At 44.2% G+C, this 27,853-nt stretch overlaps 3 protein-coding genes across 8 annotated transcripts; 1 reads left to right on the forward strand and 2 right to left on the reverse strand.

Moving 5' to 3' along the window:
- Nucleotides 1–6,635: 6,635 nt before the first annotated feature.
- LOC104938937 (cocaine- and amphetamine-regulated transcript protein) lies at nucleotides 6,636–9,213 on the reverse strand. Its single transcript, XM_027285584.1, has 5 exons — nucleotides 9,113–9,213; nucleotides 8,823–8,873; nucleotides 8,383–8,672; nucleotides 7,338–7,421; nucleotides 6,636–6,858 (listed from the first exon to the last, which is right to left on the reverse strand). Exons 3-5 carry the CDS (start codon nucleotides 8,500–8,502, stop codon nucleotides 6,751–6,753), a joined length of 312 nt encoding a protein of 103 aa, XP_027141385.1. The 5' UTR covers nucleotides 8,503–8,672; nucleotides 8,823–8,873; nucleotides 9,113–9,213; the 3' UTR covers nucleotides 6,636–6,750.
- Nucleotides 9,214–13,686: 4,473 nt separating this feature from the next.
- cxiih15orf40 (chromosome XII C15orf40 homolog) lies at nucleotides 13,687–15,429 on the reverse strand. Of its 5 annotated transcripts, XM_027284718.1 has the most exons (6): nucleotides 15,041–15,425; nucleotides 14,763–14,781; nucleotides 14,715–14,729; nucleotides 14,499–14,639; nucleotides 14,283–14,410; nucleotides 13,687–14,132 (listed from the first exon to the last, which is right to left on the reverse strand). In XM_027284718.1, the coding sequence occupies exons 1-6, from the start codon at nucleotides 15,296–15,298 to the stop codon at nucleotides 14,043–14,045; spliced, it is 651 nt and encodes a 216-aa protein (XP_027140519.1). In that variant the 5' UTR covers nucleotides 15,299–15,425; the 3' UTR covers nucleotides 13,687–14,042. The 5 variants fall into 5 exon arrangements, with proteins under 5 accessions (XP_027140519.1, XP_027140516.1, XP_027140517.1 ...); XM_027284715.1 differs by lacking the exon at nucleotides 14,715–14,729 and having other exon boundaries at nucleotides 14,499–14,705; nucleotides 15,041–15,429; XM_027284716.1 differs by lacking the exon at nucleotides 14,715–14,729 and having other exon boundaries at nucleotides 14,499–14,690; nucleotides 15,041–15,427.
- A 1,989-nt stretch (nucleotides 15,430–17,418) lies between these two features.
- glsl (glutaminase like) lies at nucleotides 17,419–26,051 on the forward strand. 2 transcript variants are annotated; one of them, XM_027284713.1, is made up of 21 exons: nucleotides 17,419–17,720; nucleotides 18,406–18,506; nucleotides 19,185–19,231; nucleotides 19,388–19,484; nucleotides 19,701–19,833; nucleotides 19,914–19,980; nucleotides 20,093–20,205; nucleotides 20,478–20,607; nucleotides 20,802–20,869; nucleotides 21,568–21,731; nucleotides 21,824–21,882; nucleotides 23,415–23,459; nucleotides 23,537–23,595; nucleotides 23,787–23,853; nucleotides 24,070–24,120; nucleotides 24,319–24,495; nucleotides 24,686–24,817; nucleotides 25,015–25,107; nucleotides 25,195–25,256; nucleotides 25,364–25,504; nucleotides 25,642–26,051. In XM_027284713.1, the coding sequence occupies exons 1-21, from the start codon at nucleotides 17,674–17,676 to the stop codon at nucleotides 25,718–25,720; spliced, it is 1,932 nt and encodes a 643-aa protein (XP_027140514.1). In that variant the 5' UTR covers nucleotides 17,419–17,673; the 3' UTR covers nucleotides 25,721–26,051. The 2 variants fall into 2 exon arrangements, with proteins under 2 accessions (XP_027140514.1, XP_027140515.1); XM_027284714.1 differs by lacking the exon at nucleotides 17,419–17,720 and adding an exon at nucleotides 18,121–18,299.
- The last annotated feature ends 1,802 nt before the right edge of the window (nucleotides 26,052–27,853 follow it).

Below are 27,853 nucleotides of genomic sequence, written 5' to 3' on the forward strand. Positions count from 1 at the left end.
CACTTTCAAAATGGCCGGAGCATGCGTGGACATTGCTCTTACAGAGTGTTTTGGTGGGGAAAGCGCAAGAGGCTTACTCTGCTTTAAGCATTGAGCAAAGTACGAACTATGAGACAGTTAGAGAGGCTATTCTAAGAGCCTATGAACTTGTTCCTGAAGCTTATCGCCAACGCTTTAGGAGTCTCAATAAACTTGATGGACAAACTTATCTTGACTTTGCAAAAGGAAAAGAGACCCTCTTTAATAGATGGTGCAAATCTCAGAAGGCCGAAACGAAAGACGATCTCAAACAACTGATCCTGTTGGAAGAGTTTAAAAACTGTCTGCCTAATAGCATTTGTACATATATTAATGAGCAACAAGTGTCCACCCTTGATAGAGCTGCTGTTTTGGCAGATGAGTTTAGCTTGACTCATAAGACTGTCTTTGACAAACAGGGCGAGCAAAAAGGGAGAGTTTTGTTCAATAGACCTTCTTTTTCAAAGCCTGCATCATCTTACGCCTCCTTTACTAGTAAACCTACAGTTGGGGGAACTTTAGTGAAGGCTTGTTTTTATTGTAAGAAACCTGGCCATCTCATTGCTGATTGTCCTGTCTTAAGTAAAAAACAAAAGTCTAAACCTGTGGCTTTAATAAAAACTGTAAAATATTCCACTGGAACCTCAGTTATGGAGCATCCAACTCAAAAGAAAGAGTTGGCTGGCTCTTCAGCTTTTCTTATGGATGGTTTTGTTTCCTTAGAGTCTGACCCTTCAAATAGGCAGCCCGTTAAGATCTGGAGAGACTCTGGAGCTTTTCAGTCTTTGATTCTCAAAGATGTCCTCCAGTTTACAGAAGAGTCCGCTTTGGGCTCTAGCGTCCTGGTCGAGGGGTTTGGAGGGGGTTATCTGTCCTGTCCTCTATACAACCTTGACCTTCAAACAGCTCTGGTCTCAGGAAAGGTAGTTGTAGCCATTTGTCCATATCTCCCCATTGACCGTGTGTCCTTCATCCTAGGGAATGACTTGGCTGGGGGTAGAGTACTTACTGCTCCTGAAGTAGTTTCGTTCCCTGTAGCTATTAAAAGTCCAGATGAACTTGAGGAGAAATTTCCTGAGGTTTCCCTTTCAGACACCTTCCTGGTGAAGCTTGAGACCACAGGGTTTGGTAAAGTGTTCCCCTCTCGAGAAGAACTTAAGCTTGAACAGGGGAAGGATGCAACTCTGTCTAACTGTTTTGGAGAGGCTATTTCTGATGAACTTAAATCATTAAGTGCCCAGCACTGTAGAACAGGTCATGTGTGCCAAACTGTTGGTAAGCCTAGTCAAAGAAAACCTGCTGCACCTTTACAACCCATTCCGGCTATTGGTGATCCTTTTGAGTATATATTGATTGATTGTGTTGGCCCACTCCCTCACACCAAGTCAGGTAACCAGTTCTTACTGACTATCATGTGTATGGCTACTCGGTACCCTGAAGCCATTCCTCTGCACAGGATTACAGCTTCAGCAGTTTCTAAGGCTCTAATTACGTTCTTCACTGTGTTTGGCCTTCACGGGTTGTTCAGGACAAATTTCATATCCCGTGTCTTTTCTTTTCTCTTCTGCCTGGTTCGAGGCGTAACTTGAAACTTTTCCTGGCGAGTTATTACAAGAGTTTATGCAAGAATTTTGCTACAGTTGTGGCCCCTTTACTAACCTGCTTACCCCTAAGGTCCCATTTGTTGGACTGATGTGTGTCAGTTTGCCTTTGAGAGCTTGAAAGCGTTGTTGGCTATAGTCCTGTTCTTGTTGCTCCTATTTTTAGCATGCCTTTTAAACTAGCAGTTAATGCAAGTGATGTTGGTGTTGGAGCTATTCTCCTTCAAGAGGATTACTTGGGGGTAGAGCATCCTGTTGGTTACTTTTCAAGGAAATTGAACTTGCATTAAAAACACTACTCTACTATAGAGAGGCATTATTCTAGCCCTGGATCATTTTGGTGTTTAGGTCATAAGTGTTTATTTTAAGTGACAATGTGGGTAGACATGGTGCTAGCCTAACGGTGAGGCTGCCTTAAAGCAACCTGCTTATGGGAGGGGGTGTTACGTCCAAGGCCTAATCTCTCTAAGTTTTTTCTAACTTCTCTGAATTTTCTCCAATATCAGTTTTCAGGTGATCAGAGGCTCCTCCTCCTCTTTTCCCACCTGATCTCTGTCACCTGTTTGGAAGCCTTTAAGAGCTCTGGGTAGCTCCGCCCATTCTCTCTCTCTCTCTCTCTCACTGCAGCCCGGCCTGCTGCAACACCACCAGCCTCCACAATTTATCCTTATTTGTTATCCTTGGTTTTGGTATTTGACTATAATAAGTTACTTTAGCCGCATTGATTGTTGTTTGTCACCTGTGTTGCTTCCCAGAGCCGGGGTCGTAACAATCTCTATGAATCTTTTAAACAAAAAAAAAGAATAAAAAGGGTTTGAGGGGAAAAAGTCTGTTTGGTTCATTTTATTTCATCTTTGCTGTTTCTTGACGTTGTATTTACTTCATAACTTTGTCCGTGCAGAAAATACACCGACATGAACATTCAGACTAGAATTAGCATTTCCTGAACGTTATTTCACGATCTAACACTGTTTCACAGTTATCGTCTGCTCATGCCAGAGCTGACATATCTATATTTATACTTATATTAGGGCTGTCAGGCCATTAAAAAACTAATCTAATCAATTATAGGCTGTCATTAATTTATCTAAATTAATCACACATTTTTTTCTGTGAAAAAAAAAACAGAATTTAATAGATGAACAAATCAATGACAGACATTACAAACATTAAATAAACATTAAAGTGCCATGTTTTAAAAACTGAAAAAGGTTTTCACAGTTCATATCCAATATATTGAATATATTCATTTTCATTTCAGAGGCAGGTCAGAGCTAACTGCCCCACACAGAGGCAGGTCAGAGCTAACCGCCCCACACGGAGGCATTCTATAAGAATAATTTTCATAAATGCAGAAATCAATCTGCAAAACAGTTTTCAGGTCCTCAACGTTCTGTCATTAAACTGTCAAATATTCATCATGAAATGAGACTTTAACTGTCCACAAATTCTTATTGTTTATTACCATTTCAATGAATTATTTGTCTGCTTTTATTCTGAAAAAAACAACAACTTTATTTTGTTCTGTGGAGATGCCCTTCAAAATAAAAGCTCTGAATAAGTGTTTTGTTTGTCAAAGCAGGTTTCAAACTAAGTTTTAAATATTAATATTTAGTCCAGAGCTGCGGGAGTATTTCAACACTTTTTGTACAATGGAGACTTTTCTCATAAGTGTACACTACACATACAGAATATGGCTGATTTTAACCGTAAACCACTTCATACAGTCTAAACGTTGGTGTGATGTAACCGTTCAGAAGAGCAGCACATTTTGTTCAACACCAAAATATGACGTGTGTCAAGTAACTGCAGGGAAAGTCTAAAAGTGTCTTTGAGTCATTTAAAAGAAGAAAATCACTTTTTAACATGCAGATATATTTCAAAGAATCAATATTTCAACTGTTTTTATCAAAGATAACGTGTGTACTCTTTCCATTCATGATTTTACACATTTGATGAACTACAAAAGGAAAATACATTAAAGTTGTGACTCACAATGATTTTTGATTATTGCTCAATCTGTGGATTATTTGCTTGGTTCATTGTTTCATTGTTTCTGTTGTCTAAAAAGTGAAAACGTCTTCAAACTGCTTTTTATGTTTGTCAACCAACAGTTCAAAACTCAAAGATATTTAGTTTAAAACAAAGAAAAGCAGAACATTAATTCTGATGTTGGAAACAATAATCATTATATTGAAGTGCTGGTAATTAAAGTCCCCCCTTTTAAATGAATAGACATCCATTCATACACTGGCCCAGTCCGTTGTGCGCACTAAACCCTCCACGGTAAGGTAGTCAAGAGAAGAGGCCACCACATTGTTTGGTTTAGGCCCAAGCTGGACACGGTGTCTGCTGTGCAGCACCATAGCGTCCACATCGTCTCGTTGGACTGCACAGTTTACCAACTACTTGACTCTCTCTCCGTTGAGACTCCGAGACATGTAGTCTGTCCTCGAGTAGATATTCTGCCCTGTCTTCTTCTCAATCACAATCACTTTGCCAGGTATGTGTACACACACAAGGAATTTGACTCTGGTGACACTTTGCTCTCCAAGTATACGCAGATACAGTTCAAAAACAAAAAGAAAGAAGCTGACGGGTAAATGACATAAACATAAAAAACTATGTCCATATAAAAAGTCAATATATCTCTTCATATGTGTATCTATATGTATATATATATAGAACATTTGACACTGAATGGGAAGTGGTGATAGTGCAATGGAGCAGTATATTTTAGTATATACAGTATGCACAGTTAGAAGTGATGATATTTACATTTTAAAAAGAACAGCAATTAAATGTAGGCACTGAGACTCAATCATCTATAATTTACAGGTGTTGCACAGGTAATGTTACTGACCATCACAGAGACAGCCTGAGGGAAAAAATGTTCTTGTTTGGTTGTGTTAGTGTATAGAGTTCTGTAGCGCCTCCCAGAGGGGAAAAGTCGAAACAGGTGTGATGGGTCTGCAGAGATGTTTCCTGACTCTGGACAGGGAGAAATCCCGGATGGAGGGCAGACTGACACTGATCATTTTCTCTGCAGTCCTGACTGGTGATTAGAGTCTGTTCTTCCTGTTTGGTGGATCCAAACCAAACAGTGATGGGAGAGCAGAGAACAGACTGAACGATGGCACAGTAGAATTGTGTCAGCAGCTCCTTCAGCAGGTGAAGCTTCCTGAGCTGGTGCAGGAACTTCATCCTCTGCTGGGCCTTTTTGAGGATGGTGTCTGTGTTGGTCTTCCACTTCAGGTCCTGCAGATTGTGGATCCCAGAAACCTGAAGGTTTCCACAGCAGACACTGTGCTGTTGGTGATGGGTGGAAGGCTGGGGGGCTTCTCCTAAAGTCCATTGTCATCTCCATAGTTTTGAGCATGTTCAGCTCCAGATTGTTCAATAATGCCCCTGAAAAGATAATACATTAGATTATTATTATTTTACATGTAGGCTGGAAGATATTACATAGGTATGTCATATGTATCTTCCATATGCATTTTAACCACACAACAAATGCAATTTTCTCAGTGAAATATACAAATTAGCTGATTGTCCAAATGAGATGTATGTTTGTATGAGATACAAAAATACAATTTAACATAGCTTGGAAAGCAAATGGATAGCCTGAAACTGTTTGGGCCAGTTTGGACATTTAATATGTTCTGTATTAAAATAATATATCAAAACACACATTTAATGTTGCAAAAAAAACAAAACATTAGTAGCTACTTAACAAGTAAAACTAGACTCCTACTCATGTTATTGCTTGGCCTCTGGTATTGTTGCTTCAACACATAGAAAAATGAAAACCATTGATGTGATGTGTGAATGAGTATACCAACAAGGCAAAAGAAACATTTACATCATACACAGATGTTAAATACTGTTATAGTTCATCTTTTCTCATATCAAGTATAGTGAGGGCTGAATAATACATAACAGAGTGCTTCTGCATCCTAAAATAAAATGGATTGATTGACTGTATAATATCACAAAGGATTTGTGCTTATTTGAAACATACTGTTTTTGAACTGCGTGTAAGTCTGATCATAGTCCATTCTTCATTCAAAGCTGTTTCCACATTTCTCTGACATGACATGCAGTCAGAGAGCCTGATAGTTTACCAGCTAGTTTATCATTAAGTTCATTAATAATAATAACCTCTGCTGCTCGTTATGCTCTCATGCTGTTTTTAGAATAACAGCAATGTTTATTTAATCTGATTGAAATGAATCAAACAGTCACATTCTAACATACCTTTTTTCATATTACCACTGATCGTGTGGCCCCCTCTAGTGGTTGCGGCCCTAAACAACCGCATAGAGTGTTTATGGATGAGGCAGGTGACCGTCGTAATGCTCCGCAGCCTCACCTGCTGCCTCCTGTCAGTCAGGGAGTCAGGGCACGGTGAGCTGGGTGAGCTTGGAGTGCACCTCACTGAGGACCTCCCCTAGTGTTCATACTGTTCACACTGTTTATAGTATTCATACTGTTCACACTGTTCATACTGTTCACACTGTTCATACTGTTCATACTGTTTATAGTATTCATACTGTTCACACTGTTCATACTGTTCACACTGTTCATACTGTTTATAGTGTTCATACTGTTCACACTGTTTATACTGTTCATAGTGTTCACACTGTTTATAGTATTCATACTGTTCACACAGTTTCTGAGGTGTTTGGGTCCAATTACAAGAACTTCAGTTTGTCTGAATTTAACATCAGAAAATTGTAGGTCATCCAACTTTTTATATCCTTAAGGCATGTTTGGAGTTTAGTTAACTGATTGGTTTCATCAGGCTACATTGATAAATGTAATTGGGTGTCGTCAGCATAACAATGAAAATTGATAGAGTGATTCCTAATAATGTTCCCTAAAGGAAGCATATATAAACTGAATAGAAGTGGTCCTAGTACAGAACCTTGTGATTCCTGCATGGCAGCGTGCTGGTGTTGAAACCTTTGAAGTGTTCATAGTGACGGTTTAAAAACAGAGAGGAGGCGTTTGGAAAAAAGAACTCTTTAATACGACACAAACAGGAAGTGGTCATGAAGGTTTATTCCTCTATAATCTACGTCACATGTTGAATATTTGTAAATGAACTGTGGCCGTGTCGTCGTCGGGCTCATAAGCACTTCAGCAGGAAGGAGTTACAGAAAGCTCCTGGAGGACAGTCGCACATCTTCCCGATACGAGATCCTTTCCTGACGGCGCAGTGCTCGCCGAGGTCACACTGACAACAGGAAGTACAACAGGAAGTTACACACGGACGATTTAAACAACAAACACCACTTCAATTATTTTAATTAATGATGCGTTCAAGTGTTCAGCCCATCCAGTCAGCGTTGAAGGAGCAGTGCCTCCATGTACCAGGATGCATTGTGTGTGAGCTTCTGTGAGCATCATTAGTTAGTATGTAGCGACGTCAAAGTCTGACAGGTGGAACTCATACATCAACCAAACAGGTTTCATACATAAAAACAGAATATTCACTCTTTATTACATTTATATGTCATCTTCATAATATTTACTGAGACTCCACAGATGTTTCAAATCTATCTAAATATTTGATTAAAATAATCTAAAACTTTAAATCCAGCCAGATAAACGTGTGTTCCTCCTCTGTAAGTCGCTTTGGATAAAAGCGTCTGCTAAATGCAATGTAATGTGTGTGTGTGTGTGTGTGTGTGTGTGTGTGTGTGTGGCACTCACAGAGGGGACCTGTCCATATTTCTTCTCCCACGGATTAATCCTCTTCGTCTGAAGTTTCTCCAGAACTTCATGCAGAGCGCCGAGCTGAACACACACACACACACACACACACACACACACACACACACACACACACACACACACACAGACACACACACACAGACACACACACACACGATCAGCTGTTTGGTCATGCAGAGTAGTAGTAGCAGAGCTGGAAAGTAATTTACTTGAGTACTAAAGTAATGTAACTGAACACATATCTGATGTTTACTGTTTCCTTCCTCACACAACATAATAAATACTAATATACAGAAAATGTTTGAAATCATTTAAATCAAAGACTGTCGACTGTTTGTACAGTCAGATATATCAAAATATGAAATAAATCAAATATTTAAATACAGTCCACTGAATACAAAATGAGTCAGCAAAGAAAATAAAAATCTGTTCTTTAATTAATAATAATCTCATAATTTAATAATCTGTGGATCCAAACAAACACTGATGAATATTAAATCTTGAATTAGATTTTATCTGAATGATTTTTGTTAATTAAACACTGACAGGAAACATTCATCACTAATTAAAACATTTCTCATCACTGATCCTTTAATTATTGTCTGGATTTGATTCATTTAATGACATGTTTAATCATTTTCAGACAAACAGCTGATCGATTAATCTGCTGATCAAACCTGATCACAACATATTAATAATAATTGATAAGGACATACGTTAACAGTCATATAACGAGTGCTGATTAATCATTCATCTGCATAATAATATTACATATTTAAATACATGTACGTTTTTGTTAGTGAAAATCAAATGACGGGAAAATGTTTTTTTATATTTTTCACAACATGAGAATATAATAACAGATTAAGTTGATCAGCAATATAAAATATAACATTTAAATGAAAAACGATGATTTAATTATCTAAAGAGCTGCTGTCTGGCTAATTAGTGAATGACTCTGTACAGCTCTAATGAATTTAATTAAACACTGTCATTATCTTTCTTCAAGTGTCCGTGAACGCACCAGCCTGTTGGAGTTGTAGCGGTGGTCTTGAACGCCTCTCTCGTCCCTCTCGGCTTCCGTCCTTCCCGCCGGGCAGAGCGCGCACAGCAGCGCCCCGCACAGCACAGCTCGCGCCCACATGATGCGTGAAACAAGAACCGAAGAGTCCGCGTGCAGCCTCCTGTCCGCTCCAGGTGTGTGCCACGCGCTGCCCGCCGCTGCGGGATGTTTGGATGAGACGCCCCGCCCCCTCCAGCCTCCGCACGACGTCACGGCTATGACGTAGGCGGGCTCCTAATTATCTCATATTACTGGAAGATTAATTAAATGATTAATTATTTACTAATTCACAGTCCCTTCAAAATAAAGTTACAAAATGATTGAATTTCAAAATAAATGAAATATAAACGAGCATAATTAAAGTGTGATGACTGAAGCAGCTGAGTGTGATCAGTCCAAACCTTCATCAGTGTTTGAAGGACCACAGCAGAGATGCAGATGAGCTTCATTATCTTCACAGACAAACAAAAAGTCTTTAGAGTCATTACTGTAGCAATCATCACAAACTTTGTGCTGCAACACAGCTGTCATCAGACGTGATTCAAACATGCTGGACGTCTTCAAATCAGCTCAGATCAATCACCAGTTAAACCATGAAGTGATTTACACTTTGTGCTCTTTCATCATAGAAGTCAACCCACACGTCAAACTTCAGATCAAACTTATTCCATGGAAACACACTTTGTCTGACCTGCGACAGAAATGCATTGGGCCGACAGCCTGTTCTCCAGAAAACAAACGTCCGTTGATGTGAACAGCAGCCTGGTGGAACTGATGTCACATATTCACCTGATGTAACGTTGCATAACTGACTGAACGACCCAACCATCAGACTTATTGTGACCTTCAAACCTGAAAAGGACCACCGTGTTTATTATTGTTACCGTGACGACACAGGTCACCTGACCGAGGTCAGCTGATGTTTGCACATCAAACAGAGCGTGTACTTTGGGACGGGCCTTCAGAGCAGGGGGCGCTTGTTTTCAGGGTTTGAGTCTCTCAGAGTGCAGACTGCAGAGAGCCTCTGAAGATCTCTGACCTGCCTCCTGTAAGAAGATCTCACAAAGCTTCTGCAACACCACACTGACTGCTGTTAGCCCAGCTTAGCACCAAGACCCGAAGACTTTTAACTGCTAACAGGCCTTTAGGAAATGACCAAAAAGACAGCAGCCAATCATCAACCAGGTCCCCAGCAGCCAATCATCAGCCAGGTCCCCAGCAGCCAATCATCAACCAGGTCCCCAGCAGCCAATCATCAACCAGGTCCCCAGCAGCCAATCATCAACCAGGTCCCCAGCAGCCAATCATCAACCAGGTCCCCAGCAGCCAATCATCAACCAGGTCCCCAGCAGCCAATCATCAACCAGGTCCCCAGCAGCCAATCATCAACCAGGTCCCCAGCAGCCAATCATCAACCAGGTCCCCAGCAGCCAATCATCAACCAGGTCCCCAGCAGCCAATCATCAACCAGGTCCCCAGCAGCCAATCATCAACCAGGTCCCCAGCAGCCAATCATCAACCAGGTCCCCAGCAGCCAATCATCAACCAGGTCCCCAGCAGCCAATCATCAACCAGGTCCCCAGCAGCCAATCATCAACCAGGTCCCCAGCAGCCAATCATCAACCAGGTCCCCAGCAGCCAATCATCAACCAGGTCCCCAGCAGCCAATCATCAACCAGGTCCCCAGCAGCCAATCATCAACCAGGTCCCCAGCAGCCAATCATCAACCAGGTCCCCAGCAGCCAATCATCAACCAGGTCCCCAGCAGCCAATCATCAACCAGGTCCCCAGCAGCCAATCATCAACCAGGTCCCCAGCAGCCAATCATCAACCAGGTCCCCAGCAGCCAATCATCAACCAGGTCCCCAGCAGCCAATCATCATCCAGGTCCCCAGCAGCAGCTGATATCACTGCCTAGTCCAGCAGCAGTCAGCCCAGCTCGGCGTCTGTCTTTCAGCCTTTTATTTCACCAAGCTCTCACCAACCACTAAAAGTCAGTCCCACATTTACTCTTGTCCGGCGGCTTCTTGCTCGCTCACTCTCTCCTTTTCTCTTCTTAGCTTCCTCCGTCAGCATCCTCTTCACTCTCTCTCCTCTGCCATCATGTCCATAGAGGCTGCTGACTGCTGGACCTGGTTACACCGCTAACACTTGCCTAGCTCCTGTTCTTGCACGACACCGGCTCCGCTCCCTGTCGGTATTCCTTGTAAACCTCCTCTTCTTCTTCACGGCGGACCAAAACGCCTGTGCCACAGCTAACAAACTGAGCTAACAGCAGGTAACGTAATAACATGTACGACATTAAAGCATGTTAAAATGAGGACGTGAACAGAATTCTACTTCCTGTTATATTTTATTCATGTTTCAGACGCGTATTTATGTAACAACATTCACATGAATGAGAAGACTGATGATGATGATGATGATGTTCTGTCCCTGAACTCTCTGAACACGCAGAGACTTTAAATGAATCTGGATGCTGTGCTGATCATTTTGATTCTGTTCAAGCTTTATTTGGAATGTGGAGAGAGAGACGGGATGACATGGAGGAAAGAGCTGCAGGTCGGATTCCAACCCCGGACGCCGCCGCAGTATCCAGCTTTTTTAAACTTTGTGAAGATCCCAGACTTTTTATTTACGACCACAAACTGAGCGGATTGTCGGCGGTAAACATCCGGCCTGCAGAGTCTAAATCCTCGTGTTGACAGCGAGGCATTAGTGCGAGAATAAGATGCATGATGGGAACAGATCGTGAAGAAGAACCATGATGGCAGCATCACAGCAGTGTGTTATGTCAGAGCTTTAAAGCCCGACGCCGTGTTGTGTCCGGCTCCGGCCACCATGTGCCTGATTGTCTCTTTATGAGATCAAACCACCGACACTAAAACAGAAGATGAAGCTGTTCTTCACCGCAGACTGACTAAAACCTGGACGTAGTCTCCGTGACGTCCCCGCAGACTGTCTAAAACCTGGACGTAGTCTCTGTGACGTCCCCGCAGACTGTCTAAAACCTGGACGTAGTTTCTCCGTACGTCCCCGCAGACTGTCTAAAACCTGGACGTAGTCTCTGTGACGTCCCCGCAGGACTGTCTAAAACCTGGACGTAGTCTCACGGATGTTCCCCCAGACTGTCTAAAAACCTGGACGTAGTTCTCGTGACGTCCCCGCAGACTGTCTAAAAACCTGGGACGTCGTCTCGTGATGTCCCCCACAGGACTGTCTAAAACTGGACGTCGTCTCGTGTACGTCCCCAGACTGGCTAAAAACCTTGGACGATCGTTCTCGTTGACGTCCCCGCAGACTGTCTAAAACCTGGACGTAGTCTCAGTGATGTCCCCACAGGAACTGTCACAAAACCCTGGACACTCTATGGTCTCGTGACGTCCCCGCAGAACTGATAAAACCTGGACGTAGTCTCCTGCGTTCCCCCAGGACTGTCTAAAACCTGACGTAGTCTCCGTGACGTCCCGCAGACTGTCTAAAACCTGGACGTAGTCTCAGTATCGCCCCCAGCCTGTCTAAAACCTGGCGTAGTCTCCGTGGACTTCCCGCAGATGTCTAAAACCTGGCGTGTCTCCGTGACGTCCCCACAGACTGCTAAAACTGGACGTAGTCTCTGGACGTTCCCCACAGACTGTCTAAAACCTGGACGTAGTCTCTGGACGTCCCCACAGACTGTCTAAACCTGGACGTGTCTCTGAGACGTCCCCGCCGATGTCTAAAACCTGGACGTAGTCTCCGTGAGGTCCCCGCAGGGGGACTGTCTCAACAACCTGGACGTAGTCTCGTGACGTCCCCCACCAGATGTCTAAAACCTGGACGTAGTCTTCTGAGACGTCCCCCACCGACGTCTAAAAACCTGGATGTAGTCTCCGTGACGTCCCCACAGACTGTCTAAAACCTGGACGTAGTCTCTGTGACGTCCCCACAGACTGTCTAAAACCTGGACGTAGTCTCTGTGACGTCCCCACAGACTGTCTAAAACCTGGACGTAGTCTCTGTGACGTCCCCGCAGACTGTCTAAAACCTGGACGTAGTCTCCGTGACGTCCCCACAGACTGTCTAAAACCTGGACGTAGTCTCCGTGACGTCCCCGCAGACTGTCTAAAACCTGGACGTAGTCTCCGTGACGTCCCCACAGACTGTCTAAAACCTGGACGTAGTCTCTGTGACGTCCCCACAGACTGTCTAAAACCTGGACGTAGTCTCTGAGACGTCCCCACAGACTGTCTAAAACCTGGACGTAGTCTCTGAGACGTCCCCACAGACTGTCTGAACAGAAACATTATCACATAATTCTGAAAGTTTTGCTCCATCATCCTTCCAACTTCTCAGTTTCTCTGTAATCCTCTCAAATAAATGACCTCCTCCATTACTGTGAAACAACACTCATCACATCAGCTAATTACCTCGTTGTATCTTTTAATTGGACCTCCTGACATGAAGTCAGATGATGGTGTATGATTGGTGGTTGGGGTTTTACATGTTTGCCTACAGGACTCTGCATCATGTCTGCTCATTTGAAAAACTTTGGTGATTCTTTCGCAGACAGCAGCAGTAATTATCTTAAATCCTCAGACCCTGCAGCAGAGGATTTATGTTTCTGAATCCTTAAATTTAGGAGGGGAAATGTCCGTCCAGCCGACAGAGGCTTAGCTCGCCGTCTGAACATCCTTCAGCCTGACAGGAGCTCCGCTGGGACTCTGCAACAGACGTAAAGCTGCTGATCCAGGCTCAGCCGACGAGACACACCATGAAACATCAGTCAGCAGCAGAACCGGCCCAGCTGGAGAACACACTGGAAGGTAATTCTTATGTAATGTTGTAAAAATAAAGCTAAGCGTCCCTGACAAGCACCAAGTTAGTTGGAGCTGGAACATGAAATGTTCTGATGTTTGATACGGAGTCATTATCTGTCCGGGCTTTGATGTCCTCCATCTCATTAACGCTCGTCCTCTGATGACTGATGTTAACGAGCTGCTCGTTCTGCACTGATAAGTGACGTCCACAATCACGACTCTGAAAACCCTGTGGAGCCGCGTTTATGTAACTGGACCAAAAGAACCAGAACCAGAGACACGTTTAGGCCGTGAGTCCAGATCAGACCAGGACCACGGCCTCCGGACCGAACCCCATGCTGATATCTAAGAACGTTCAACATTTATGAGTCTAATAATCGTTCAGAGACGAGGAATCAAACACACGACCAGAACTCCACATGATGATGTCATCATCGTCTGTTTAGAAAAGGATCAGAGTCTGATGAAATGATCTCAACATTTTCTTTTATTCACTTTGTTTCATGTTTTCATCATCGGTCACAGAACGTGGACGTGAGCTGCTGATGAACAGAAGATCATTCATTCATTTATTTTCAGAGAACATCTGAAAGTTCAGCTGCAGTGTGTGACTCACAGCTGTTCAACTTTAATTATTAATAATCCCTCCACATGTCTTCCTCTCCGGTGATTGGTTGGTTGATCAGTCCGTTTCCATGGTGATGCCCCCCACGCTGGTTTATATTCATGTGATGACTTCATGTCCTCGTTTGCACGGACACAAACACTCTGGAAGCTCCTTCGTGCTCCTGCAGTCTGTTTCAGCCTCCATCACCTCCTCCGTCAGCCCGCCGCCTCTCTGAGCCTCCTCAGCACCTCCTCTGGACTGAGAGATGAGTCCAGTCTGATGACTTTGTCTCTGGACCTGGAGCCCTGCAGGAGACACGGGACACATGGAGGGAGGTGAATCACTGTTAAAGGTGTGTGTGTGTGTGTACGTGTGTATGTGTGTGTGTATGTGTGTGTGTGTGTGTATGTGTGTGTGTGTGTGTGTGTGTGTGTGTGTGTGTGTGTGTGAGGAACCTTGTGTAGACACACGTGACTCTTCTTCAGCTCCAGGACTTCGGCCAGGAAGCGAACCAGCTCGGCGTTTGCTTCTCCGTCTGTCGGAGGCGCTGCGATGGAAACTCCCACCGCCTGTGAGCCGACGTCTGAGGGCAGAAGAGGTCAAAGGTCAAAGGTCAGGAGCTCATGACGACAGCAGCCACGTCGTCACGAGCACGTGTGACGGGAGGACACCTGTGATGGCGCTGCGGCACGAGCCCGGCTTGGCGTGCACCGTTATGAAGACGACCCCGCTTTTATCTGGAGACACCGGGCACGAGCCGCCAGCCTCTGCACCGCCTGCTGCACCTGCTGCACCTGCTGCACCGCCTGCTGCTGCGCCTGCTGCTGCACCGCCTGCTGCACCTGCTGCACCTGCTGCACCGCCTGCTGCTGCACCGCCTGCTGCACCACCTGCTGCACCGCCTGCTGCACCGCCTGCTGCACCGCCTGCTGCACCTGCTGCACGCCCCTTCACCTGAGACAGTCACAATTACGTCTGATTGGTTGATCTGTGACCTGTTAAACATCAGATTCAAGGACTTTTCAGGGACTTTCCAGGCTGATCCCTTAAATTCAAGCACCGAACATGACGTCATGACATGTTTGTTTACCTGCTCGAGTTTTTATGACGTCATAACATGTTTGATGATTATATTCTGGATTATTAATTATCAGACAGACTCGAGTAAAAGTACTTCGTTACTTTCACATGTAACGGAGTAAAACGAACTCACCGTTTTCTCTTTTTTCGGCATTTTTCTGTTTGTGGAGAAACTCCGCGTTAACCGGGGAACACCGGGCAGAGGAGGCGGGCCGCGCCGGGACAGGTGGACCGTTAACCGGGGAACACCGGGCAGAGGAGGCGGGCCGCGCCGGGACAGGTGGACCGTTAACGGGCGACTGAACACCGGGACGACGTCAGAGAAACGGTTTAACGTCACAACGTCGACTGACCGGAAATATTTAAACGAGGAAAAAGCCCGCGAAAACATTCACCCGCTAACTGTTAGCATGTTAGCCTGTTAGCATGTTTAACAACGTAAACATCGTGATTTCCGCTTTTCAAAATAAAGACTTCCGGTCTTCTTCAAAGTAAAAGCCTTCATGACAAACGTTACAACGATTTTTTTTTTCTCAGTTTTCAGTTAAAACTTCAAATCAAATAAATAATAAGAAATAAAACTTACAGGCAGTTAATGAAAAAAGCCGCTCTCATTGTTTTCTTTCTGTGTCACGTTCACAGAAAAACCTTAAAACCTTAAAATCTTTGAATGTTTCAAAGTTTCAAAGTTTCCAGTCTCTGTTGTCTAAGTGACTTTTATATTTGAATCATGGTGAAGAAGGACGTCCAAACACACACGTCCTCCTGTCCTCTCCTTGTCCTCTTGTCCTCTTGCTGTCCTCTCCTTGTCCTCTTGTCTTCTCCTTGTCCTCTTGCTGTCCTCTTGCTGTCCTCTCCTTGTCCTCTTGTCCTCTTGCTGTCCTCTCCTTGTCCTCTTGTCCTCTTGCTGTCCTCTCCTTGTCCTCTTGTCTTCTCCTTGTCCTCTTGCTGTCCTCTTGCTGTCCTCTCCTTGTCCTCTTGTCCTCTTGCTGTCCTCTCCTTGTCCTCTTGTCCTCTTGCTGTCCTCTCCTTGTCCTCTTGTCTTCTTGTCCTCTTGCTGTCCTCTCCTTGTCCTCTTGTCCTCTTGCTGTCCTCTCCTTGTCCTCTTGTCTTCTTGTCCTCTTGCTGTCCTCTCTTTTTCCTCTTGTCCTCTTGTCCTCTTGCTGTCCTCTCCTTGTCCTCTTGTCCTCTCCTTGTCCTCTTGCTGTCCTCTCCTTGTCCTCTTGTCCTCTTGCTGTCCTCTCCTTGTCCTCTTGTCTTCTTGTCCTCTTGCTGTCCTCTCCTTGTCCTCTTGTCCTCTTGCTGTCCTCTCCTTGTCCTCTTGTCTTCTTGTCCTCTTGCTGTCCTCTCCTTGTCCTCTTGTCCTCTTGCTGTCCTCTCCTTGTCCTCTTGTCTTCTTGTCCTCTTGCTGTCCTCTCCTTGTCCTCTTGTCCTCTTGCTGTCCTCTCCTTGTCCTCTTGTCTTCTTGTCCTCTTGCTGTCCTCTCCTTGTCCTCTTGTCCTCTTGCTGTCCTCTCCTTGTCCTCTTGTCTTCTTGTCCTCTTGCTGTCCTCTCCTTGTCCTCTTGTCCTCTTGCTGTCCTCTCCTTGTCCTCTTGTCTTCTTGTCCTCTTGCTGTCCTCTCCTTGTCCTCTTGTCCTCTTGCTGTCCTCTCCTTGTCCTCTTGTCTTCTTGTCCTCTTGCTGTCCTCTCCTTGTCCTCTTGTCCTCTTGCTGTCCTCTCCTTGTCCTCTTGTCTTCTTGTCCTCTTGCTGTCCTCTCCTTGTCCTCTTGTCCTCTTGCTGTCCTCTCCTTGTCCTCTTGTCTTCTTGTCCTCTTGCTGTCCTCTCCTTGTCCTCTTGTCCTCTTGCTGTCCTCTCCTTGTCCTCTTGTCTTCTTGTCCTCTTGCTGTCCTCTCCTTGTCCTCTTGTCCTCTTGCTGTCCTCTCCTTGTCCTCTTGTCTTCTTGTCCTCTTGCTGTCCTCTCCTTGTCCTCTTGTCCTCTTGCTGTCCTCTCCTTGTCCTCTTGTCTTCTTGTCCTCTTGCTGTCCTCTCCTTGTCCTCTTGTCCTCTTGCTGTCCTCTCCTTGTCCTCTTGTCTTCTTGTCCTCTTGCTGTCCTCTCCTTGTCCTCTTGTCCTCTTGCTGTCCTCTCCTTGTCCTCTTGTCTTCTTCTTGTCCTCTTGCTGTCCTCTTGCTGTCCTCTCCTTGTCCTCTTGTCCTCTTGCTGTCCTCTCCTTGTCCTCTTGTCCTCTTGCTGTCCTCTCCTTGTCCTCTTGTCTTCTTGTCCTCTTGCTGTCCTCTCCTTGTCCTCTTGTCCTCTTGCTGTCCTCTCCTTGTCCTCTTGCTGTCCTCTCCTTGTCCTCTTGTCCTCTTGCTGTCCTCTCCTTGTCCTCTTGTCTTCTTGTCCTCTTGCTGTCCTCTCCTTGTCCTCTTGTCCTCTTGCTGTCCTCTCCTTGTCCTCTTGTCTTCTTGTCCTCTTGCTGTCCTCTCCTTGTCCTCTTGTCCTCTTGCTGTCCTCTCCTTGTCCTCTTGTCCTCTTGCTGTCCTCTCCTTGTCCTCTTGTCCTCTTGCTGTCCTCTTGTTGTTCAGTGTGTGTGTGGACCGCAGCAGCAGAGCTGGGAGTGTCTTCAGGTTGTGATGGGCGTCCCCTCCTCTCTCAAACATCCCATTCATTAAAGAAAGTTTACAGCCTGCACACACACACACACACACACACACACACACACACACACACAGACACCGACCTGCTCGACTCACAGAAGAACTGGACTGACAGACCTGAGAGCTTCTATGGAACAGAACCAGAACCAGGAGGCGGAGGAGAGCCCGTACCTGTGGTGAGAAAGACTTTGTTGGCTGTTTGCGTGCTGAAGCTGCTGGAACGTGTCCAGGTCTGCATTCCTGCAGTGTTGGTGAGAGACAGACAGGCAGGCAGACAGACAGACAGGCAGACAGACAGACAGACAGGCAGGCTGAGACGTGGCACAGCTGCTCTGACTGAGTCTGAACCAGAACACAGCTCAGAACCTGAACCGGTACCAGTCAACAGTCTGCAGGAGGAATACAGTAACTGAACCAGGAGCAGAGAGAAGGATGTGTTTTTATGTACAGTATGAGTACAAGTACCAGTACAACCTGTAAACACAGTAAAAGGACTACATGAAGTTAAAATGTTAAAGTATGCTCAGTACTCTGTAGTTAAAGTATGCTCAGTACTCTGTAGTGATCAGTACTCTGTAGTTAAAGTATGCTCGGTACTCTTATTTCCTGTTTGTTCTTCGGTCGTCATGGTGATTGACATTGAGTGTTTTTAGCCTGTCAGCATGTTGGTTGATGATCAAACCTTGTTTGGACGTTCAGGATCAATCTTCAGAACTTTATTGATCCTCTGACGCTTCATGTGGCGCCACCATCAGGTCAACGTTTGAACTGCAGAAGTGAACATTGTTTCTTTGACTTCACTGTGTGTGTGTGTGTGTGTCAGTGTGAGTGATGTTGAGCTGTCCTCGTCCTGTCTTTCAGTTTCCAGAGGACGCCGTCTCTCAGACGGAAGTGGAGGAAACGTTATGGCGGTCTGGACGGGAACAAACTGCTGGAGCCCAATAAAGATCCAGACATGAAAGGTCTGTGTGTGTGTGTGTGAGTGTGTGTGTGAGTGTGAGTGAGTGTGTGTGTGTGTGTGTGTGTGTGTGTGAGAAAACACCCTGTGATTAGTGGTCTGAGTGGGCGGAGTCTGCTCGTATCTAAATTCAGTTGGTCGCCGCAGAGCCGTGGCTCCACCTCTGGACTCTTTAAAGGCTGAGCTGACAGTTTATTTTTATTTCTCTATATTTAACAAAGATGCAAAGCCAGCGGTCTGTTGCAGCTCTGCTCACGTTAATTACAGCTGACAGCCACTTCTCGTTAACAGCTCAGGTGTTCATAAACTCCTTTAAAATACAAAAATGTCAAATTATCAGTTGTCTCGTTGACGGCAGGTAATTACAGGTCAGGAAGAACTTTTAGCTGTAAACTGGTTCTGACTGCATTTTGTGTCCAGACCAGAAATCTGCAGCATTCAAAGTTCAGCTGAAGCTTCAGAGCTCCTGCTTCATCCTGAGCTTTCATCTGCATCTCATGGTCTTCATCAGGGGGCTGTTTGTTGTGTTGTCATAGAGACAATGAGGAGAACAAACCTGCAACAAAACCACAGACCTAACGTCACAGCTTCGTCCTCTGGCCGTCTTCTTAAAGATTGTCCCATTGGAGAGCCACCAGCTCTGCGTTTAAAGGAGCTTCTCCTCTTTTCTCTCCTCTGGCAGATGATGGAGGGATGACAGACGAGAGCCAGCACAGGAACCTGAAGCAGGTAGACCTGCCTCAACACGTCGCGTTATCATGTGAAGTCAAAGCGTTGTCTTGTCTTCAGCCTTTTAGCATGACTCGGATGTTTGACTGAGTATCCGGAGTTCTTTATGGCTCAGCAAATTAGCCACCTCTGTGTTGGTTTTATTTTGTTTTCAAGGAGACAGCCCCCCGTCCAGCTCCCAGGAGCCTGATCCAGAACCAGGTCCAGAGTCCGGTCCAGAAGCCCATCAGCCACGTCAGTCCTGGACCGGCAGGTACAACTGGAGCTTCAGGGAACGTTCCCTGTGATATGAGGGGCCGTTCAAGACATTATTCATTCACAATGAATAATGTCTTGAACGGCCCCTCATACTGTGATGTCACAGTTTCTTTCTCCTTTTGGTTTTTGACTCTTGAACGTAAACACAAATGATCAGTTTTTTACTTTTATTTATACAGTTAGAGACATTTTTCATATACTTCATGCACAGTGGTCGCAGTGTCGGCCAGTAACGGCTGCCTGAAGCCTCCCCTCCCTCAGGCGGTGGTCCAGCCGGAGGACAGAGGCTTCTCCCCGACCCAGCCCTGGTTCTCCCCCCAGCAGAGTGCGTCCAAACGCAGAGCGTGAGTCTTCATTACTCTGACAAATATCAGCTGTCAGCTACACCCATCATCCACCTGCTGATGTGACTGGTGTGTTTCAGGGCGGCTGATGTTCTGTTCGACAGCTTCGCTTCAGACGGAAGAATTAACGTGAACCAGTTCTTCGAGGTATCTTCTTGTTCTGCCGGCTTTTCTCTCTCTAAAAAACACTCTGCTGTTTTTAGTGGAGCTCTCTTCTTCTTCTTTTAACAGATCAGGGTCTGTTTGTTTTCTCTCTCAGGCCATCTGGAGCTCCGGTCTGCACAGGTCCGACCCTCGGCTCAGAGAGTGTTTCTTCCACCTGAGAAAACTGCAGGACGCCGAGGGATCGGTGGACAGAAACACCTTCCACAGGTCCGTCCTTTCTTTTTGGACCAGCTTCATTCTTAGTTCTTTAACACGATCTTCCCAAGACGCCCTCATCCCCCCTGTTCTAATATAAATCTCTGATGCTCTGCAGATGACACGCTGCTTTATCTCCAGCTACAGTCTGACAGTCAGACCAGTTGTGGTCATGTTTCTGGACCTCTGAATTCTTTTGTTTCAGGTTCAGGGTGCTGTTAGAGGTCATTCATAGTGTTCTGATGGTGGTTCTTGTCTTGATTCTGTGTTGTTTCCACCTGTAGGTGTGTCACAGGATTCGTCTCTCTGATCCTGAAAGCTCTGCAGGGACGATTTGTCATCCCAGATTTTTCCACCTTCACTGAAGAGACTCAGAAATTGTTTTCGAGGTGTCGTCAGCTGTCGTCTGTTCAGGTGAGACACCTGGAGTTTGACCCAAAATCCTGTGTAACAACCCAACACTTAGACTCGTGGACCTGTGACCTGAAGGGTTTTGATAGAAACCTAAAAACGGAGTTTGAAAGATTCTTTTACCTCGTTATCACTGTGTGCATACACGTTTTCATGAAATGAAGCCAAAGGACCTGATTTTGTATTTGTCGGATCAGGAGAAGGAAAAGGAGAGCATGGGCAGCACCAAGTGGGGCGTCTCAATCTGCACGGTGGACGGACAGAGGTATGTCGAGCTTATCGGTTACCTGTAGTAACTGCTACCAGCCAATCATCAGCCAGGTCCCCAGCAGCCAATCATCAGCCAGGTCCCCAGCAGCAGCTGATCTCACTGCCTAGTCCAGCAGCAGTCAGCCCAGCTCGGCGTCTGTCTTTCAGCCTTTTATTTCACCAAGCTCTCACCAACCACTAAAAGTCAGTCCCACATTTACTCTTGTCCGGCGGCTTCTTGCTCGCTCACTCTCTCCTTTTCTCTTCTTAGCTTCCTCCGTCAGCGTCCTCTTCACTCTCTTCTCCTCTGCCATCATGTCCATAGAGGCTGCTGAGCCTGGTTACCTCCTCTTCTTCTTCCTGGTCGTCCATAACGCCTGTTGGTACAAACACTCAGTTCGTCAGCTTGGCGGTGAGCTCAGAGCGACGGGTACCCGTCGCTCTGAGCTCACCGCCAAGCTGACGAACTGAGCTAACAGCAGCTACAGCTGTCAGCAGTTTACTTCACTGTCCATCATAAACTCTGTAAATCACAGAGAGTTGAGGCGGAGCAGCCGGAGGACATCAGAGGGAAAACCAGAAAACATTTCCTCCATAAAATATGATCCAGTTTCACCAGAATCAGTGAAATAGTTGCTGCTGTGTGACTTGCCATGGCATCAACAGTCTGTCTGTCTGTCTGTCTCTCTGTCTGTCTGTCTGTCTGTCTGTCAGGTTGTCTCTGGGCGACTGGGCCGGCTCTCTGGTTCTGGGTGAGGTGTCATGGCCGCTGGTGTACGGCGTGGCGGTGGACCTGCTGGGTTCTGACCTCGTCCACAGATACGTTGGCATGGAAGGTTACTCGAGACACGACTCTCCGTTCACACTCACTAAAACAGGTGGAGGACCAGGAGCAGCCGCTCTCCGTCTTAAACTGTCAGGGTCACTTTGTTGTTTCATGCTTTCACTGAATGCACCACCCGGTCTGCAGGAATCCCTCACAGCCCGCTCACTGAGACAGGAGCCATCGTCACAACATCTTTACTGCAGGTAACTCACCATCAGTGTTGTGTGTGTTAGAGTACTCAAATTACTGCTTTTTCCAAATTACGGCTAGATGGCGGAGAGGACAGCTTCTGAGTCGTGGAAGTACGCACATTATTTTCAATTCGCCACAGAAGCCCTAAAAGGCCATACATACATACATACATACATACATACATACATTTTATTCCACCCATTTTCTCGTGATAACGAGATAATTAATCCGAGATCTTGAGAAAACAATACAATAGTCTAGTGTATTAAATCAAGTGCGCCCGTATTATAGAATGTACGGCAAATGCATTTAGTCCATGATACGGAGTGAGCAAACCTGTTACCACTGTAAAATCAGTTTGATCCATAATTTCTGACAGAGGTTTGAACACTTGATCTCAGGACTGGAGTGAGGATGAGCCAAAGTGTATCAACCTTTGTCAGAAATTATGGATCAAAGAGATTTTACAGTAAAGTAAATATTGTACATGATGCCTTTTTCAATTCAAAATAATGAACTTTGAGGATGAATTTCTCCAAAATGATTCAGTAAATGTGCTTTATACTAAGTGAGTGAACAGTCAGGATGGCCCTGAGATCAAATGTATCAACCTTTGTCAGAAATTATGGATCAAACTGATTTTACAGTGGTAATAGGTTTGCTCGCTCCGTATCATGGACTACATGCATTTGCCATTTATTCTGTAATACGGGCGCACTTGATTTAATACACTACACTTTTGTTTTGTTTTCTCGAGATCTTGAATAAATTATCTCGTTATCACGAGAAGACGGGTGGAATAAAATGTATGTATGTATGTATGGCCTTTTAGGGCTTCCGTACACAAGAACAACATAGCAGTGAAGTCTGCATTAGTGAAAAGCTTCTGTCGACCACAGAACATTTCATTTAACACTTCCAACTTAAAAAACAAAAGCATCTCGTATCCAAGCAGCACTCTGTCACCCTGGTAGCAAAGTCTGCTGAGGAAGACGACGGTGGTGCACCAGCTCCAAAGCATCAGTCTGAGTTTTAGCTCAGCTCAAACTGTCTGCCAGTGACATTCACAAGCTTGTGGCCTACTTTGTGGTTGAGGATATTTTTTGTGCAGTCTCCATCTCTCCGTAAATTAATCCCAACGACACTAACACAGAGGGAACAGGATTAGGAAACTCCTGAATTCTGATCATATGTTCTGACTGAGCAGAAAAATGCTGAATCAATAAAACTATGCGGCCTATTGCTGATGGTCTTTCCTGTTGTTGTTGTCCTGCAGAGTTAGTCTGGTTGGACGTTCTTCATTGTCAGGACGTCTCGGTGCATTTAAAGCAGACTGTGTCTGTGTCAGTTAGTGCAGCATGAGTACACTAACGCGTTACTTTGATTCAGAGGTGACACTGTAACGTAACAGATTACTTTTAACTGATAGTAACGTTGTAACCTAATGAACTACTTTGCAAAGTAACTATAGCCAACACTGCTCACCATCCATGCATCAGCAGTGATGTCACTTCCTCTGATGCTGCATGTTGTTTGTCTCCAGCTGGCAGGCAGACTGAGTGCAGAGGAAGAGGACAAGTATGATTCAGTAAGTGAGGCTAACCGAGCAGAGAGACTTTAACGTCCTCCCAGAAACAAACTGTCTGACTGACTGTTTGTTTGCAGGTGCTGAACGTCATCCGGAGGCTCAGCAACAAGGAGCACGCCAACTTAAACTGCAGCAGGTACCGATGGTGCCAACAGGACCGCGGTTACATACGTAACTTTAAGGATGACAGCGTCACCTTTAGCCATTCAGTGAGCTGCAGTCAGCTTCCTGTCGCTCGCATCATCCTGGTCATTGGCCAGGAAAACATGTAAACATGTCATTTGTGTTGTTGTTGTAAATGAAGTGAGTTTTGTTGTTGATGTTCAGTTATCAGAGCAGCAGGAAGGCCAGCGTCAGACTCCACGCTCTGTCCTTCTACCTGCAGGAGACAAAGGTAAACTAAGACTCAAGATCCTCTAAAGATCCTCCAAAGACTAAAGATCCTCCAAAGACTAAAGATTCTCCAAACACTAAAGATTCTCCAAAGACTAACGATCTTCTAAAGACTAAAGATCCGCCAAAGACTAACGATCTTCTAAAGGCAAAAGATCCTCCAACGACTAAAGCTCGTCTGTGTCTTCTTGTTTCTAACTGATCTTCTGTCTCTCAGTGTTTTCCAGAGAAGGCTGACATTAACGCTGCTTTGGATCTGGTGCTGCAGGTACAACACCTTCACTTTGATCCTGATCTTATAATCTTCTTTCAGTTTCATAAAAATGTTGGGAGTGATCTCGGCTGCAGGTTACAGGAGTTGTTTGTGGATCTGCTTCTGCACTCGGCGGTCCAGATGATCTCCAGTCGTTACATTTTACGATCGCTGATTCTACTGGACTCCTTTCTTTTGTTTTTGTTGTCTCAGTGCGCCTCAACAGAGATCACCTGTGAATCAGGAGCTGCCATGGCTGCTTCGTTAGCCAATGGGGGCCTCTGTCCGCTGTCAGGTGACCAGGTGCTGTCGCCAGCGGCAACGCGGAGCATGCTGTCCATGATGCAGGTGGCAGGGATGAAGGATTACTCCACGACTTTCCACTACAAGGTCCAGCCTGTGTCCTGCTGCAGTAAATCAGTTTAACACCTGGACGTACCTGCAGGACTTATAACATCACAGCTAGTTTGGAACCAATCAGAGAGCCTGCAGGTCTCAAACATCTGTCCAGCTGTTAAACTTTATGTGTGTTTCTGAGTGTAGTATAAAGAGTCTTTAGTGTCGCTATTTGTCGTTGCAGACATCGACACCGGCCGTGTCCAGCAGCCACGGCTCACTGCTGGCAGTGGTTCCGGGGGTTTTGGGTCTGATGGCGTTCTCACCTGAATTAGACGCCTGTGGAAACCCGTGGAGGGCCGTCCACTTCTGCCAGGTCTGACCTCTGAAAGACAGGCGGCAAAGTCAAATAATCATCAAATATTTTGTCAGTTAAATATTTAAAACATGAAGCAAGCAAAGGCTTTGAAAGATTAGGACTGATTTATATCGTTAGGGTTAGTATGTGGGGTACACATGCAGTTCTAATGTGTAGGAAGTTTGCTTACATCAGGTATCTGTTTGTGTCCATAGGAGCTCATATCGACGTTTCAGCTGCACAGTTTTGACATCAGGACTCCCTTCAGGCAGATTCTGGCCTACAGACAGTGGAAGGCTGAGTCTGAGGTAAGTGCTGCTGTTCAGGTCCCAGATCAGTCCATGTCAAAGTCTGTGTACACGATGAGACTGTCCTCTGTCCTCTGTCCTCTGCAGGGTTACCAGATCATGAACGTCCTGCTGGCAGCTTTCAAAGGAGACGTCCAGGCCCTGAGGAGGTAACGTCACACACAGCTTAGCATGCTGATGATAGCATGGATTTTAATCTGGCCTGTCCTCCTGTGTGGAGACGTCCCATTTCAAATCTGTCTCTGGTTGTCTGCAGGTACTTCCTGTCTGGAGTGGACGTTAACGCCATCGACTATGACGGCAGGTCGGCTCTGCACGTGGCGGCGGCTGAAGGTCACACAGAGGTCATCCGCTTCCTGTTGGAGAACGCTGGAGCGAACAGCGCCCTGAAGGACAGGTGAGGCTGAAGCTGGACCGGGCCGAGGACTTGTCACAAACCTGTGAAACTACTCCTGTAACTTCACTTGCCTGTAATCTATTACTTTCTTTACCTTTGGAGGGGCTGTGTGTGATGTAGTTCTGTCTTTTCACCAGGTGGGGGAGCTCTCCTCTGCAGGAGGCAAGGAGACACAATAAAGAAGCTGCAGTCCAGCTGCTGCAGGGAGTCATGTGACCTCACACACACCTTGAATCTGACCTCTGACCTGTGAAAAAAAGTAATCTGCTTAACTTTGATGAATCCTCTTCAGGTGTGTGACACATGGAGGAGGTGGTCCAGGTTTAAAGGTCTAAATGTTTGGAGGCGGGTTCATCATTAAATAATTCATTCATCCTCATTAATCTTCATTAGTCCTCGTTTCTGTCTGAAGCTGAAGCTCCTGACGTTTGGTCCAGTTGGCCCGACTCAAGTGAATCATTAATATTCTGATCACATCAGCTGCTTTTCTATGGACGAGGACTCGCTGCAGTCGGCTGCAGACTTTTTAATAAAGCAGCTTTTTGTTCCTGAAACGTGTTTTTCTTCTTCTGTGGTAACAAGAAAAAAATCATTCCAACTCAGAAACTGAAATATTAAAAGAAAATATAAAAGAGGACTACACAAGGTTAAAAAGATCGTCACTCTTTATGTAAATGAGACGTTTGTCATTAATCTGTGACTTTAATTAGGATTAAAATGAATGAATGAATGAATTATCAAACATCTTTAAAACTTTAAAGACAGAAAATGTTTGAAATGAAAAAGAAAACATGCTGCAGCGTTAATACATGAATACACAGTACACACACACACACACACACATATATACACATATGTACACACATATACACACATATACACACATATATATACACATATACACACATATATACACACATATACATACATATACACACATATATACACATATATATACACACATATATACACACATATATACACACATATACACACATATATACACATATATACACACACATATATATACACACATATATACACACATATATAGACACATATATATACACACATATATACATATAAACACACATACACACATATATACACACATATATACACATATATATACACACATATACACACATATACACACATATATACACATATATATACACACATATATACACACATATATACACATATATACACACATATATACACATATATACACACACATATATATACACACATATATACACACATATATAGACACATATATATACACACATATATACATATAAACACACATACACACATATATACACACATATATACACATATATATACACACATATACACACATATACACACATATATACACATATATATACACACATATATACACACATATATACACACATATACACACATATATACACATATATACACACACATATATATACACACATATATACACACATATATAGACACATATATATACACACATATATACATATAAACACACATACACACATATATACACACATATATACACATATATATACACACATATACACACATATACACACATATATACACATATATATACACACATATATACACACATATATACACACATATACACACATATATACACATATATACACACACATATATATACACACATATATACACACATATATAGACACATATATATACACACATATATACATATAAACACACATACACACATATATACACACATATATACACATATATATACACACATATACACACATATACACACATATATACACATATATATACACACATATATACACACATATATACACACATATACACACATATATACACATATATACACACACATATATATACACACATATATACACACATATATAGACACATATATATACACACATATATACATATAAACACACATACACACATATATACACACATATATACACATATATATACACACATATACACACATATACACACATATATACACATATATATACACACATATATACACACATATATACACACATATACACACATATATACACATATATACACACACATATATATACACACATATATACACACATATATAGACACATATATATACACACATATATACATATAAACACACATACACACATATATACACACATATATACACATATATATACACACATATACACACATATACACACATATATACACATATATATACACACATATATACACACATATATACACACATATACACACATATATACACATATATACACACACATATATATACACACATATATA

Source organism: Larimichthys crocea, chromosome XII (genome assembly GCF_000972845.2).
Source record: "Larimichthys crocea isolate SSNF chromosome XII, L_crocea_2.0, whole genome shotgun sequence".
NCBI lineage: Eukaryota > Metazoa > Chordata > Actinopteri > Sciaenidae > Larimichthys > Larimichthys crocea.

Excerpts from the sequence above, each read along its gene's own strand:
- LOC104938937 (XM_027285584.1), bottom strand. The coding sequence starts at position 8,502 with ATGTGGGCGCGAGCTGTGCTGTGCGGGGCGCTGCTGTGCGCGCTCTGC. Across the intron at positions 7,422-8,382 it reads GCTACAACTCCAACAGGCTG|CTCGGCGCTCTGCATGAAGT; the intron begins GTGCGTTCACGG and ends GTGTGTGTTCAG. Across the intron at positions 6,859-7,337 it reads AATATGGACAGGTCCCCTCT|TGTGACCTCGGCGAGCACTG; the intron begins GTGAGTGCCACA and ends TCCTGTTGTCAG.
- cxiih15orf40 (XM_027284715.1), bottom strand. The coding sequence starts at position 15,298 with ATGTTTTCGCGGGCTTTTTCCTCGTTTAAATATTTCCGGTCAGTCGAC. Across the intron at positions 14,411-14,498 it reads GTGCCGCAGCGCCATCACAG|ACGTCGGCTCACAGGCGGTG; the intron begins GTGTCCTCCCGT and ends TTCTGCCCTCAG. Across the intron at positions 14,133-14,282 it reads GTCACGTGTGTCTACACAAG|GGCTCCAGGTCCAGAGACAA; the intron begins GTTCCTCACACA and ends TGTCTCCTGCAG.
- glsl (XM_027284713.1), top strand. The coding sequence starts at position 17,674 with ATGGAACAGAACCAGAACCAGGAGGCGGAGGAGAGCCCGTACCTGTG. Across the intron at positions 20,870-21,567 it reads TGCACGGTGGACGGACAGAG|GTTGTCTCTGGGCGACTGGG; the intron begins GTATGTCGAGCT and ends TCTGTCTGTCAG. Across the intron at positions 25,257-25,363 it reads GACGTCCAGGCCCTGAGGAG|GTACTTCCTGTCTGGAGTGG; the intron begins GTAACGTCACAC and ends GGTTGTCTGCAG.